The sequence below is a fragment of the Primulina huaijiensis genome, chromosome 15, assembly GCF_012295235.1.
Source record: "Primulina huaijiensis isolate GDHJ02 chromosome 15, ASM1229523v2, whole genome shotgun sequence".
In the NCBI taxonomy this organism is placed as follows: Eukaryota; Viridiplantae; Streptophyta; class Magnoliopsida; order Lamiales; family Gesneriaceae; genus Primulina; species Primulina huaijiensis.
The window spans coordinates 21,456,694-21,471,738 of NC_133320.1; the positions used below are offsets into that span (position 1 = coordinate 21,456,694).

Below are 15,045 nucleotides of genomic sequence, written 5' to 3' on the forward strand. Positions count from 1 at the left end.
TTGCTTAACGAGCCGAGCTTGGAGCTCGAGCCAAAATAGTTAAACATGATAAACAAACGATTAATGAACCGAGCTCGAGCAATTCGCGAACTTAGTAATTTTCAAACGAGCCGAGCTCGAGCTTAATAATAAAAGTTCGAATCGAGCTCGACCCGAACTCGATATCCTAAACGAGCCGAACACTACCGAACTCGAACCTGATAGTGTTCGGCTCGGTTCGTTTTAATCCCTAGTGAAAATGCATGAAATTATACAAACTCACACCCATGACTGAAATAAAAAAACTTGAATACATTATCAATTCATTGTTCGCATAGACAATAATTCTTTAACATCTTTACTGATTAGTTCGTAAATCCGTGTAATATTCTTCTCTGCTAGCGAAGAAAGGAGACATCAATGGCAAATCCATTGGTTTCATTTAGACCAAGCTACTGCTCTAATATCACGAGCATATAAAAGTAAAAATAAAATAAAAATTCTTGGACTTGTACAGCATTTCCAGGTCATTCCTAAGCAAAGGAGTAAACGCTGACACCGTGACGCCATTCAGGTTGTTGTTACTGCTTCGATAGATTGTACGTGGAAGTTTCATTGATGGGCTCAAAGTGCCAATTGGGGTCCGCATTTGTTGGTTCCACAGGGGATATACGCAAGACTTGTTTATGGTATTCGTAAAGTGTTTTTCTATGACCGATGCTTATGTATGTGATCCCTACAGCTTCAATCAACCGATATATATGTGTCTGCAAGTAATAGTTTAGTGTAAGAAGCAAGGATATTGATGCCAATCACCAGCGTTAACTAAACAGATGATAATTCCAGAATGAGGGAAGAGGCACATGAGAATTACTCGTTAATGAATCTATGACAAAAAAAAAAGAAATGTAAATACAAACCAGGGAATGAATCTGGTTTGTGTTGACAAGAACCAATCATAAATTGGTTATTGCTTTTAAAGAGTTGGAAAAAGAATTCAACTACACTGCATAAGATCGATAATTGGCTCTCACTACTCAAGAACACTTCAGTCCTGGTGTCCACATATTTCAGCAAATATGTTGATTTGATAAGCATAATGTAAAGTTGGCCACAAAAAATAAATTATAGGGAAACAGAGGTATTAAATTTCAGTCACCTCGTTGGCTTCGTCTAAAGCACTAGTAGATTCATCCAAGAGAACTAAGGTTGGCTTTGAAAGCAACAAACGTGCAAATGCTAGACGTTGCTGCTCACCAAGAGAAAGAACACTAGACCATTCAGACATGGAATCTAGATCAAATCGTGACAATACGTAGCCAAGTCGAACGTCATGTAGAACTTGAATTATATCTTCAGTAGTAGGCTTCTGAGGCCTTGAATCCATGTCTTGTGCCGTCGTTAGGAAAGGTAGCGAACCTGCAAAATAAATCTCTCAATAACTTTAGCTCTAAATAAGTGCATGTGTACCCGCCTAGCCCTATTTTTCAGGCTTCAATGCATTTCCTAGATCATGTCCTTTTCAATCTACTAAGGAAACGTGTGTTTAGGATGTCTTACAGTGGTATTTTTTAACAAAAAATTTTCAAGATAATTACCAAATTTTAAAGCATTGTGAATGTGGTTAAGTAAGACGTCTAGCATTTATTAGGACTTTCCTACATGGTCGACTGAGTGTATTTCAAACTCAATGAAATTATATGTAATCAATTGAAACATACAAAAATTAGATGTCCTCAGAACATAAAAACCTTTCATAGATTTATGAGCACTAACAGTTCATTTCCTATCAAATGTATACATGGAATATTAAGGCAATAGGGAAGAGTACTTTCGAAGCCACGAGATCTAATATCTATCGCAGTTTCAGGCATTTACTCAGGGATGAGGTGGCATATACGAGATATCATACCAGTTGGTTTATTGTTGTCTGACATGGAAATTGAATCTTCACACCAAGTAGGATAAAGCAATTGTTGACGAAGCGTTCCCAAAACCATATATGGTTTCTGAGGAAGGAAAAATACACCTCTAGAACGTTCATTTTTCCGTCTGTTTTCATTGCCCATGGTCTCTTCCACAGAACTTACTTCAAGAGAAGCCAGGTTTGAAGAAAACTGTGATAGAGGATCTCCCTCATTTCTCTCATAAGATGTGATAGTTCCCTTTCCAAAGCTCCAGAGACCAGCTACAGCTCTTAGTAATGAAGTTTTACCACTCCCACTTGGTCCTGTAACCTGTTAATCAAGCTAAGCACCAATAATCAATCCATTCCTTCACTTTCTCATCTCAATTTTGTTATTACCTCAATAATGAAATACAATTACTAACCAGTAAGTGGTTCCCCTCATAGACGTCCAAAGACAAATCCCTGATAAGTGTTGCTCCGCTTGGAGTCATTAGAGTCAAATGATTGATACTCATTAACTTTGAACTGTTAGCAAAGGGCACAGATCCATTGGAAGTGCTAAAGTCGGAAATAATGCATAATTCACGACATATTTCTTCCAAGTTGTCAGCATCACTTCTAGTGTCTTTGTTGTTTAAAAGATCGTCGAATTCACCTGAGATTTAAACTTTCTAAATTATATTGCATGCTGGCATTCTGTTGCTTTTTACAACAATTGACAATGCTACAAAAGAACTGCAGCAGTATATGTAACAAGATCCATAAATCAAATTGCACACGAGCACAAATTTAAAATATAAGGGAAGGATAGAATCAGCAATGCCATTGTTCTGACATAGCCAAAATAACCTATAGCAATCCATGCACATTCACGAAATAAAAAGGTGATTCCGACCATACTTTGTCTTCAATCAACAACATATACATACCAAATCTAGCGAGCTATTCTAAAGCCAAACTAGTGAAGCTGGTAAATAAATTGTGGCCATGATAGATGACAAAAATTTCTAAAACTGAGTATTAACAAAGTTTCAAATTGTTTACTCATGAAGCATCACCGCAGATCAACATAGAACTTCAACACATCAATAATGGCAGGTGGTTTTCACACATCAGCAAATAATAAAATCAGAGTTATGTGATAACAGTTGCTCTTACTTCAAGATAATCAAGAGACAATCATATATACACTTTTCAAAGAGAATATATCAACGTACCTAGGCGTTCAATGACAGCAGAAAAGGCGCTGAGAGCTTGAAATTGGTACACGATGAGGGAAAAATCTCCAAGAATGTGATTAAATGCAGATACAGACTGATTAATGACACCAAATTCAATTTTTCCAGAAAAATACATGGGTGCAACTACAGCTGCAGGAAGAATCTGGATCAAGTATCTGTAGCCATTGGTGAAGAACTCCAGATTTCGGGAAGATATCAATAGTTGCTGTAAAGTTTAAGATGGAAATATTAATATAAATAAGGTAAGAGGCTTATATGATATCAAGTATTAACGGCTTTTAATATAGGAAGAATACTGATTTTGAAAGAATGGATGGAGATAAAATAAATATCAGAATATTTCATAGGTATTACATAATATTTTCATTTGCTTTTCTATGCTCCCCTTTTCAGTATCCCTATATTCATCAGGACACTAACAGCAACCAGTGACATTAACCAACCAATCAGGGTAACAATAATTTGTGAAAGATTTGTATAATTCTCTATTTCATGTCGCGTTTCACAAATAATTGTGAAAGATTTATCCCACCCACATGTTGAAATTTTACGAGATGAAATGTGAAATACTCAAGGTGCAAAAATCTAAATGAAGTGGAAACAGCACAAACAGCTGGTCCGAAGCGTTTAGAAGCTTGTACTACAAAAGACGGTTTTATGACTTCCATACACTGAGATTTTCGAATGCGCTTCTGAATCGCTGCATTAGAAGTTGCATCTCGTTTTGCTCGCCACCATAAAATGCAATGGACTCTGCATTTTCTCTGATGCGCACTAGTCCATAACGAAAATCTGCTTCTTTTTTCTCTTGCAAAAAGTTCAGATTCACCAGTCCCTGAAGGTAAAAAGTTCTCAATACTGGAAGGTAAGTTACATACACTAGTTTATGATAAAAATATTCTATTGCTCCACAAGGAGTTTTAAAGAAGCACATCCATGCAGTTTAATAACTACATGATGTTTAAGTTAAAACTTACCCTTCCAAGGACAATACTAATAGCTGTTCCTCCAAGTGAGTAACCCAGAAGAACGAGAAAAAGTGGTGGATAGATCCCATACAAGATATTACTGAAAGATATCAAGTCCACGGAAGCATTGAAGAGTGTCAAGGAAAATGCGAGAGCTGTTGCTGTGAAAGAACTTAAATCATCAACAATCCGCTGATCTGGGTTATCAATTATTGACTGAGATTGTATTTTGTAAAAAGTTCTATTCTTCAAATATCGATCCATGTAATAGCTTGTCATCCAAGATCTCCATCTCAAAGAAAGAGTATCTTTCGCATAATCCCTCAAAACAAAAACCTGAAAAAAAATTATATGAGTATGAATAGCTCCTAAACTCAGAAGAATCTAGGACAAAAATCAATATGGAGAAAAGGAACAAAAATGAGGAAGCATTCCTTGAACTCATATACAGTAACACTCCGAGTTTCCGACCATGTCCTGGATTTAAATGAAGTAAATAAAAGAAAATTCTAGGAAAAAGATTCTTAATTTTATTCCCAAATAAAATTTAAAATAAACACAGTCAAGTATATTCTTTAATTTCTTCACTTTATCACAGAAAACTCTTCCTAAGACATTTGCTGCCATGTAAGATATAAATCAGTCAAAAGATTATGAATTGAATACTTTCAATAGTGTATGAAAGATAAAGCAAATTTTCCATGCGACATTATCCTTTGGAAGCCTTGCTGTGATCTTGTATCCAAATATGTTCGGAAACAATAAACCAAGGCACATACATCCCCTGCATGATATATTCCTAAATAGGTGAATGAACATCGCTACACAGTTCACAGAAATCATACAGTCTGTAATGGAGCTGCATTATGACACATTTCAGTTCGAGTAATTATATAATTATCAAGGTAATGACCAAACAAAATGATGGATAATAATAATTTGGAAATGTTTATTTTCTATCACTTGAGAAAACATATCTATTCGAAGTTTGATGGTCTAAAATGCTTGATGTTATCATGTTAAAAGCACTATATATGCCCTGGTTGGTAGGTAAAAGTATGATTTTATGGCTTTTGGAAACTTTTAGAATGTAGTGTTCTGTTAAAACTTTGCAATTAACGTGTTAAAATCATTTTCATATTGGTGTTTTGGCCCGTAGCTTCAAATTCCCAATAATTTATCAAGCGTGTTAAGTATTTATATGTTGGCTAAATGTAAACCAGAAGCTGATAGTACCATGTAGATTGAGCATTTTAGCCAGAAAAAGGTCCAAGCAGTATAGATCTAGATTGGATATTAGGAATCATGGTCCAAGCGATAAAGGCATTTCATGTCCTGTAAAGAATGCAGAGAAGACTAACACGAGAAATACCTAAGAAAATGGAGCAATGTGCTCACCGGAATTCCAATAGCAAAAGCAGCCAAGTAATACATCAGTTGCTTGGTAAACTGTTCTTGGTCCTTGTCTTCAATCACAAAAAAAAAAAAAACACATCAGAGAAGTCACCTTAGTTTGTGAATCAAACAGCTGCAAAGATAGCAAGAAAAGAAAAAATCATACTGGCAAGTGCATTATAGAAGTCACGGCCAAGAAAGTTGAAACCAACACTGATACCCGTCGTCCCCAAAGTAAGTGCAAAAACACCCGCAAGCCGCCAACGAGCTGCGACCTTATCATCGGAAAACCAATAAGGTGCAGCCACTTCCCAAAACCTCTTCAGCAGGATTTGAACATTTGGGGACTTCCTACGAGCATTATCCTACACTCACAACAAAATCAACACATTCTTTTAAAACAAGATATAAATTTTGATGGCAGTGTCAAACATCCTGAGTCGTGTATGGACAATCGAAGTATAAACAAACAACCTGGTCGGATTCCGGCGAAGCAGATGATAAATCACTAACAAAAGCTGGAAACAAAGATTTTTTCCTCCGAGTAGCACCGAGAAATGAACGATTAGGAACCAAGCTGAACCAACACAATTCGTGATACTTGATTTTCCCGCTGATTTGAATGGCTGTAGTACTTCTTGACAAAGCTTGAGGAATGTTGAATTTCTGTGGTGGAAAATACACCGTGGATTCCAGTCCTATCATTTCGCTAGTTGTCACGACCATTCAACCCCGATTCACTGAGTTTGCTCTAGAGTTCCGGCCGCCATTGATGCTACTGGATTGCTCCGCTAGTGACCGGTGGTGGTGCTCAGCTGAATTACTTGGAAGAATCCCGTTTCATTTCCTAGTAGTGGTTAGAATTTTTTCCAATAAAATTTTATAATAAATGTATTATCTGCATGGCGGCTCAGCATATGCCACGTTTTTTTTATTTATTTAATGGATGTGTGTTTTTCAATTATATAATAAAAATAAATAAATTTACAAAATATAAAATATTTTAAAAAAAAATAGAGGTTGGGTTTTCTTTAGATTTATTATATATATATATATTTGATAAATATTATAATTTTTCATGATTTAATTTAAAAACCTAATAATAAAAAATCATATGATTAAATAGTATTAGGTTTTATTAATATTATGAATTTTTAAACTTTGTCAATTTTTAATATTCTTAGCATTACCATCATAACAAATTAACACAAAAACTTATATAAAGTAGTCTCACAGATTAATTTTGTAATACAGATCTTCAACTTGACATGTCTCATAAATATAGATTCTTGATACGGTCTCACAAGATATTTTTTTTAATAATAAAAATATCGTTTTTTTTTTAAATATAGATAGGATCAACTTGTTTCATAGATATAAATTCGTGAAACCGTCTCGCATATAAAAATAATTACGTAATAATAAGGGTCTTGATTTTATTCCATATTTTCTTATCATAAAAATATTGTGTTAGAAAGTAAAAAATATTATATTAAGATTGTCTAACATGCTAAGATTGTGCTTTTTTATTGAAAAATTATATGGCTTGTTTATCAGTTTTACAAATATTATGTTTCATTTTTTAATATTATTATAATGTTATTTTTTAGATTTAAAAAAAAAAGAAAATACAAAATTTTAAATTTATAAAAATGGATTAAAATGAGATATTAACCAAACAAAATGAAAATTTGTTTTCGAAAAAGAATTCCTAATAATTTATATTTTTTGATATTATTTGTTATTATTTAATTTATTTTTATAATAAAAAAAAGTAGAAAAAGAAAGCCAATAGTTTGAGCGTTTAATTTAGGTATTTCGAGGCATTCCGAATCTGCCACAATCGCAGATTCAGTTCCAAGTTGATTCGTGATTTCGTCTTTTGGATATGGCGCTGAAGTTTCTGAACAAGAAGGGATGGCACACAGGCAGTCTGCGCAACATCGAGAATGTGTGGAAAGCGGAGCAGAAGCACGAAGCCGAACAAAAGAAGCTCGAGGAACTACGCAAGCAGATTCACGAGGAACGAGAGCGCTCAGAGTTTCGCCAGCTCCAAGAACAAGCTGGCCTTATACCGTAATTTCTCACTATTCTATTGTATTATGGTAGAATTAGGGTTTATGGGTTCTTTCTTAATTATTTATTTCGCAGAAAGCAAGAGCGTTTGGACTTTCTGTACGAATCCGGATTAGCTGTTGGGAAGGGGACTTCTGGTTTCACGGCTCTGGAATCTTTGCCCAAGAATGATCCTGAAAACGCTGCTCCTTCCTCGTCTGTTGCCAATTCGGGTGCTGCTACCTCTCAGGTTGTCAAAAGTTGTCTTCTTTTTTTACTTTTCTTGTTTTGGGAAATTTACCTGGTGTTTGACGTGTTAGTAATGTATGCATTGCTTGGTTGTCAAATTGAACAGCAATCAGCTGTTCCGGGGGCTTTGTTTGAGGAGAAGCCACAATCAGCAAATGATGCTTGGAGGAAACTGCATTCAGATCCTTTGCTTTTGATCCGTCGGAGAGAGCAGGAAGCACTTGCTCGTGTCAAGAATAACCCAGTCCAGATGGCCATGATTCGCAAATCTGTAAGTCCATTGCATTAAAGCATTTATTTTGTATGGTTCAGTTCACCATATTTTACTAATATTTCTGGTGCTACACATGATTTGGTGCATCGAAACAAATGTAGGACAACATAATGAGTGTTTGATGCCTCACTATGACATCTTTTGGTTATGTTTCAATTATTGACCTTTTGTTTTCAACTTGTTATTTTTGTATGGAATAAGTATTCTGAAGTATTTTACAAAAGGCGTGGTGGTGGATGAAAGAGCAAATTTATGCAAACTTCAGTAATATATTTGTGCCACACTTCATATAAAGAATTTGAGGCATATTTTTTTGAAGATTTAATTGGAGCTGTTTTGGTTTGTCCTCCTTTTCACTCTGATGAGAACGGAGTGATCTAGTATGATATAACTCGACGTTATTCCACATTTCAATTTAATATAGACCTTGATATCTCCGTTAGATTTATTTTAGAAATGCATGCTATGTGAGAATTATCTCAAAATCAAGTCAATGGAAATTCCTCTGCCACGGTAGTTTGATGTTATTTTAGGATTACTCTATTGGGTTGGGTATTTGTGGCTTTTATGGGGAAGGTTCAATGGTTGGTTTTAAAGTGCCACTAGTTGTAATTGTTTTAGGAGAAATATATATTTTTCCGATTTCAAGGTTGATAGGATCCATGGGGAGGAATGTTATTCTCTTCTGTTGATGTTTGCATTTTATGCCCGTCTCCTTGTGTTTCAAAATACATGACTCGAAACTGAGTCAACAATCTGGTACTAAGCCAAAGAATTGTATCAAAATTTCAAACTTTTTAGATGTAATATAATTGGATTCTTGCATCATTCAATCACCCCTTAGATCCAGCTGTACCAGACTATTTGATGCAATCACCTTTGGATTATTTCTTGTGATTACTATTACATAAAAGATCTCTGTGAAGTACTTTACTTTGAGGATATATTTGTGAATTGATTGTTATGTACACCCTATTGAGGGTGTGTAAGAGATGTTAGTCTGTGCTGCGCTAGATCTTTGTCAAATGGTTACTAGTTCAATTGTCAAATTACAGGTAGAAGCAAAAAAGAAGGACAACGAGGAGGAAAAAGAGAGAAATAAACATTGTAAGAAGCAGTCTAAACATCGGAAACGCTTGTCATCGAAAAGTGATTCTGATTCTGAAGATACTGAGTTTACTGGGAAAAAACAATCAGAGAGTTATCAAAAACGTCAAAAATATGAAGAATCTTCTAGGAAAGAAGCTCAGAATTCCGATGATGAATCAAGCGAAAGGGATGACAGGAGAAAGAGATATTATGACAAGCAGTACAAAGAAGGGCAATCTGGTGGCTATCAGGACACCAAATACAGTAGTGGACGAAAAAGGTCAAAGGGTCATTACGAATTTCAACATCAAGAATATTCTTCAGAACGACGACAGGTCAAATCTCATAATGACAACCAAAATGGCCATCTTGATCCCAAACGTGACAAAACTGAAGATGCACGGAAAATAAAGAAGAGTCATTATGATTATGAACTCAAAGAACGTGTTTCAGAAAAGCATTCTGAATCTCATCATGACAGGCAAGAACATATTTTGGAAAGGCATTCTGAATCTCATTATGAAAAGCAAAGCCGGCTCAAATCTTCTCAAAAGCCACCAAGACCTGATTCAAACAATAGGCTTCGAAATTCTGTTAAACTTTCAGCAGAAGATAGAGCTGCTAGACTGCGGGAGATGCAAATGGATGCTGAAGTGCATGAAGAGCAAAGATGGAAAAGGCTTGAGAAGGCTGCAAAAACTGATGCTCAGGAAGCTCTCCGTGATCACGCGTCTGCAGGGAGAAACTTCCTGGATACCGCTCAAAAAAGTATATATGGTGCTGAGAAGGGAGGAAGCTCGACCATTGAGGAGAGTGTTCGGCGTCGAACTCACTATTTGCAGGGAAGATCGGATACTGATAAGAATGCTTTCCGACGGTAATGATGGGTCATAATTTGTTGAAGAGATCCAGAACACCTGTCCCATTCATATAGCAAGACAAGAGACTACCCGGTGTATCTGATATCTGTACAAATCTTGCCTGTTCCTTTTGTGTTTACAAGAAAGAAATCGATGTTAATTACCTTTTACTGCAGTAGGATGGATAGCTGCCTACTGTTGCGCCGATGGCTGTATAAAACAGATTTGTGTTCTTGTTCTTGTGCTTACACTCGGCAGTGTAAAGTAGCGAGTCATTTCAACTGCATATGCTTTAATGAACTGCATGTGCTTTTAAATTTTCGAATTTCAGCTGAGATTTTCAATGAATGGTATATGTTTGGTGTAGTATTTTGACCGCCTGGATAGTCTATCAGAACAATTCTAAGCGGCCTCTTAGTCTTGGGTGTTGTATGATCATTTGCCTTGGAGTAATGATTTTCAAATCACGAATACCACTGCAGCGATAGAAGCATGACGAATAGTTCAGTTTTAAGTTTTTTTTTTAAGGAATTCAAAGTGTCTTTTCATTATTATTGTTTAGTGGTGAAATTTTATTTCACACATCATCATACATAAAGCTAAAGTGAGAATCTTGACAAAAGAGCCACAATTGGAATAATTAACGCAGGTAGCTTGATTACACATTAACTGATATAAAAACGTAAGCAATTTTGATGTCAAGTTGTAGCCTCGAAAGATATTTGTTTATACATTGTCAGCTCATTTTAGTGAAAAGTTTTTTTTATATTAGCATGAGTTCCGGACGCAACTGGTGCCAAAAAAAATAAATAACAATCGTTCTTGTTGGGTATCGATATCGGAGCCCGAACAAGGATACTTCATAGATTCATGGAAAATAAGGAATAACATAATATATATATATATATATATGTGTGTGTGTGTGTGTGTGTGTGTGTGTGTGTGTGTGTGTGAAAATCCATGGCTACAACATCATGTGATATCCAAACATTCACCCACTCATAAGTTGAGGTTCAAACATATCCTAAACTTTATTCCTCTAAACCTCACAATCTCATGTCATCTAAGTACCAATTAACGTTTACCTGACCTAACGAGGGATGTATCTATAACAAGTTACACATGCAAGGTGACAAATAGGTAGTAGCCTTGGGAGGCAAATGCACCATATGAATAACATTTGGGCACATGAGGAATGATCAAGGCTGCCTCTCATCAAGAAAAATGCAAATGGCTGCTGGTAAGCGGGTTCAAGCTCGACTCCAATATCGAATGGGTAAGTTCCATTTCAGGTTTGGAGAATGCTGCAGCATCATTGACCCGTAGCTTCTTTCCGGGCCTCTCACTAGGGCCTTTAACTGGAGGAGTCGACTGGAAATCAGAATCTGGAGTTTGTGGTTCGTGACGAGAGAATGATTCATCAAGAGAAAGGCTCTCGTCTATGCTATGTCTTTTAGGAGGTTTTTCGGGAAAAGGTGGCTCAGATGTTGAAGCAGGAGTAGCTGGATCGGTTTTAGTATCTGATTCTGGGAAATTGTCCTCTGTTCCAGGCCCCTCTGGAACAACTCCACTGATGCGCTGTTGTTCTTCAATTATCTTCTTTAAGTACTTTCCTTGGGCTTCAATCCTCAACTGTAGCTGTCTCTGCACCTGTAAGATTCAAACATAACATAATCTCATCATATCACATTGACAACCTAATATGCAAAACAATCTTCTGATTCATTCATAAATTAAACCATCCTGCTAGTTGAGGAACTAATATACACCGTTCATCGGGTAAATGTCAGCCTATATTTTTCTCAAGAGCGTGAAAATAGAAAGGTGAATTTAACTTTAAATTAACCCCGTCATTTCAGGAGGTCGGAGACAGGTCATAGTAGAAATGGGTTTCATTAATTTTCGTAACCACACAAAGTTGATGCCACTCTAAGCGTACGGTAGGTATATAAAAATTGGGATCTGAAAATAGACTGAGTGCTGAAAATGAACTTTGAGGAATGAGTGGGAGACCATTACTAGCCAGATGTCAGCGTAAATTGATGCATCTTTAATCCACAAGAAAATATGTTCCAAAATTCTGAATGTCTAGAGGATAAATTCTCCAGAGTGTCAGCGTAAATTGATGCATCTTTAATCAACAAGAAAATATGTTCCAACATTCTGAATGTCTAGAGGATAAATTCTCCATAGTTCACAGTAGTTAAATAATGAAACAGCTCCAGAACAAGTTTCAATACTATCACACAGAATCCGATAAATGTTTCGAAGCACGCCTTGGTAAGCAACAAAGGTAAGTAATCAAATGGTCTTCCCACACACTGACCTTGTTATATTCCAAACAAATTTTCTAGGGGTTTAAAAGAACAGGAATGAGAAAAAAAAATATTTACTTCTAATTGCTCATGCAGTCGCTTTTGAACCTCCATCTGCAGCTTGAGTGCTTCATTTATTTGTATACCACTACATGCAATACATAAAAAAACCAAAAAGAAAATGAATATCTGCAAATAATTGCACATGATTAGGCACAATATAACATAAAAGGTCACCCACGTCCATTAGTGATCCATAGGAGAAATTGACAAAAAAATAAGAAAGAAGATTCAACTTACGATGAACCATCCAAGCTGGAAAGCATATCTTCAGATTCTTTTTTATCTGGCTTTGTCCCTAAAAAATATCACAAAATGTATGAGTAACCAAATGCAAGATTAAATATACACCAAACCAACTAAATAATCAGTAAAAATTGCTATAAAATGACTTACCATCTGAAGATGAATCTGGAAGATACTTGGCAAGCCGGTATTTCTGTTTGCAACAATAAAATTAATGAAAGCTCCCAAGCATACAAAATACACAGATAACTGCCTTCTGAAAGAATTAATGACATGAATACCTGTAAGTGGCTTTTTACATGGTAAATTGTCAGCCCTTGAACGCCCATAATTCGGAGTACACCTTTCGGAGTAGCTCCTGAAATTAAAGTGGAGATATCAGAAAACTCCTCGATCATTTGTAACAATCTTTTGGGCTTCTAGGGGAGGGGCTAAAAATCTGAACCTTTGTACCGTGAATGAAGACAATAACTTACTATCAGGACCACCAAGTTGTGCTACAGCATCAACAAATCGGTCGTGGAGCTCATGTGTCCAACGAAGCCGATGTTTTGACGCCAGACTTGCATTGTCACCTCCACCGGTAGGTTCCATAGTGCTTGTGCCACAGTCTAGCTACTGACTTCGAACTACTGAATTGCTGTGAACTAAGCTAGAGCTTGAACCACCTTTGGGTTGATTCATATCACATTAATCTATGCGGGAAACAGAAATCAGTACCGCATTAGAGCCAAACAAACATCAAAATCAGCAGATAACTAACATTATTGACAAAGATGGGAAAAATTATAAGCAACACTAAAGCAGGCAGCATCCAAACGCATGATAAGCATCGGTTGGGTATGATACCTTTAATGCGTTCTGACAATACACTTCTTCCTTTTTCTTTCATGTGAGGTTGATACTAGGAGGGGCAGACACGATGGCATAACAATGAGGACAGATTTTCATCAAGAGAATAAATCATGATAATTGGAAAGCATTCAGCACATTTAGCCCATTGAACACAATTTATTATTCAATTTCCATAGAAATGAAAATATCGTGCAATTATACCATGAAGATTGCATAAAACATTAACTTGGTTATTTGCTATACCGAGAAGGCAAAAATTAATTAATGAAATAGAAAGTGTTTCCAAACCCTATCTCTTACAAAAGGGATACAAAATTTTAAGTCAGATAACGGTGAACGGATTGCTCTGACCAACATAAAAACACAAAGCTATAGTCGACCTATAATGAGGAAACACTTGAGGGAAATTGCTCATCTGTCTCCGACTATAACTAATAATCCCAACGACAAGAAAAAGCACATATGACCAAATCAAAGTCATTTTAATCACCTAAGGCCAAAAATATGAAATAAGAACCCATAATTTTAGGAACGCTGCAGTGGACGTGTAGAAATAAAGGAGGAAAAGTTCTTCCAGTCATAGCAAACTATTACGAAAAACAAATGGAAACTTCTCCGTTAATAATCCTCAGGAGAAATCATGTCAAGTAGCAATTAGCAAATAAGTTCCCCTAAATGAAGCATTTAATTGAGCACCGTTAAAGCCATAATTAGGGTACAAACGTAACCCATTGGCCACCTCTCACTCCATATATGAAGTATAATTCAGCAGGACACTTGAGAAATCAACATTCTCACATCAAAAGCTAAAAAATACAAAAACAAAATATAAAATTCACGAAATTGACCGAACTCCAAAACCGAGAGAGCATGCAATTCCAGTAAAGTGGGGAAAATTTCGCATGAAGATTAAATCAACAAGGTAAATGAAAAAACAAAGAGATAATCCATACCCAGATCTGTTAATTCCAGGGCCAATCCTTGAAATCTTTGATGTGCTACCATGAACCACCCCCCAAAAAAATTCAACTCAAAACTATTAAAATCAAACCAACAATTCAACTTCGCAGAACACCCAAATCTCCAGAAGTAGAGATGATGAAGATTATACAGGCGATTGTACGGTGATCCAACCTTGTTTGGATGATAATAATCAATTGAAAAAAATATATATATTTACTGAGCTAAGAGGGGGAGTGGTTAAAGGCTCTGAAATTTTGGGTGATAAAAAAGATGATTGATGGTACGACAAATTTAATAATTTTTATTTATCAATTTAATGGTACGATGCAATTTCGTGAGTCGAATCTTTTATTTGGATCATCCATAAAAAAATATTACTTTTTATGTTAATAGTATTATTTTTATTATAAATATTGATAAATTTGACCCGTCTCACAGATAAAAATTCGTGAGACTGTCTCACAAGAGACATACTCTTTGTTTATATAGACAGTTTTGTTGGAAGGAAAAAAACAATTAGATTTAAACATATATTAAATTAACATACAAATTCATTTTAAAGTCGTCTCACAAAATCAACTTCTAAA

General features: G+C 35.8%; 3 protein-coding genes across 3 annotated transcripts; 1 reads left to right on the forward strand and 2 right to left on the reverse strand.

Annotated features, from left to right (window-relative positions):
* Positions 1-273: 273 nt before the first annotated feature.
* LOC140959180 (ABC transporter D family member 2, chloroplastic-like) lies at positions 274-6,379 on the reverse strand. Its single transcript, XM_073416996.1, has 10 exons — positions 5,967-6,379; positions 5,659-5,857; positions 5,496-5,563; positions 4,107-4,433; positions 3,800-3,964; positions 3,106-3,334; positions 2,311-2,543; positions 1,892-2,216; positions 1,139-1,398; positions 274-746 (listed from the first exon to the last, which is right to left on the reverse strand). Exons 1-10 carry the CDS (start codon positions 6,216-6,218, stop codon positions 561-563), a joined length of 2,244 nt encoding a protein of 747 aa, XP_073273097.1. The 5' UTR covers positions 6,219-6,379; the 3' UTR covers positions 274-560.
* An 899-nt stretch (positions 6,380-7,278) lies between these two features.
* Positions 7,279-10,258, forward strand: LOC140959998 (uncharacterized). Its single transcript, XM_073418095.1, has 4 exons — positions 7,279-7,568; positions 7,644-7,797; positions 7,903-8,067; positions 9,126-10,258. The coding sequence occupies exons 1-4, from the start codon at positions 7,381-7,383 to the stop codon at positions 10,038-10,040; spliced, it is 1,422 nt and encodes a 473-aa protein (XP_073274196.1). The 5' UTR covers positions 7,279-7,380; the 3' UTR covers positions 10,041-10,258.
* Positions 10,259-10,996: 738 nt separating this feature from the next.
* Positions 10,997-14,717, reverse strand: LOC140958999 (myb family transcription factor PHL7-like). Its single transcript, XM_073416677.1, has 8 exons — positions 14,449-14,717; positions 13,490-13,544; positions 13,117-13,335; positions 12,922-12,998; positions 12,791-12,833; positions 12,635-12,692; positions 12,413-12,482; positions 10,997-11,669 (listed from the first exon to the last, which is right to left on the reverse strand). Exons 3-8 carry the CDS (start codon positions 13,232-13,234, stop codon positions 11,235-11,237), a joined length of 801 nt encoding a protein of 266 aa, XP_073272778.1. The 5' UTR covers positions 13,235-13,335; positions 13,490-13,544; positions 14,449-14,717; the 3' UTR covers positions 10,997-11,234.
* Between the last annotated feature and the right edge of the window lie 328 nt (positions 14,718-15,045).

Coding starts and splice junctions, on each gene's coding strand:
- LOC140959180 (XM_073416996.1), bottom strand. CDS start 6,218: ATGGTCGTGACAACTAGCGAAATGATAGGACTGGAATCCACGGTGTAT. Junction 5,564..5,658: donor CTTCTATAATGCACTTGCCA/GTATGATTTTTT, acceptor TTGTGATTGAAG/ACAAGGACCAAGAACAGTTT. Junction 4,434..5,495: donor CTTTTGCTATTGGAATTCCG/GTGAGCACATTG, acceptor ATTTTTTTTCAG/GTTTTTGTTTTGAGGGATTA.
- LOC140959998 (XM_073418095.1), top strand. CDS start 7,381: ATGGCGCTGAAGTTTCTGAACAAGAAGGGATGGCACACAGGCAGTCTG. Junction 7,569..7,643: donor GAACAAGCTGGCCTTATACC/GTAATTTCTCAC, acceptor TTTATTTCGCAG/AAAGCAAGAGCGTTTGGACT. Junction 7,798..7,902: donor CGGGTGCTGCTACCTCTCAG/GTTGTCAAAAGT, acceptor CAAATTGAACAG/CAATCAGCTGTTCCGGGGGC.
- LOC140958999 (XM_073416677.1), bottom strand. CDS start 13,234: ATGGAACCTACCGGTGGAGGTGACAATGCAAGTCTGGCGTCAAAACAT. Junction 12,693..12,790: donor TCCAGATTCATCTTCAGATG/GTAAGTCATTTT, acceptor GATATTTTTTAG/GGACAAAGCCAGATAAAAAA. Junction 12,483..12,634: donor TCCAGCTTGGATGGTTCATC/GTAAGTTGAATC, acceptor TATTGCATGTAG/TGGTATACAAATAAATGAAG.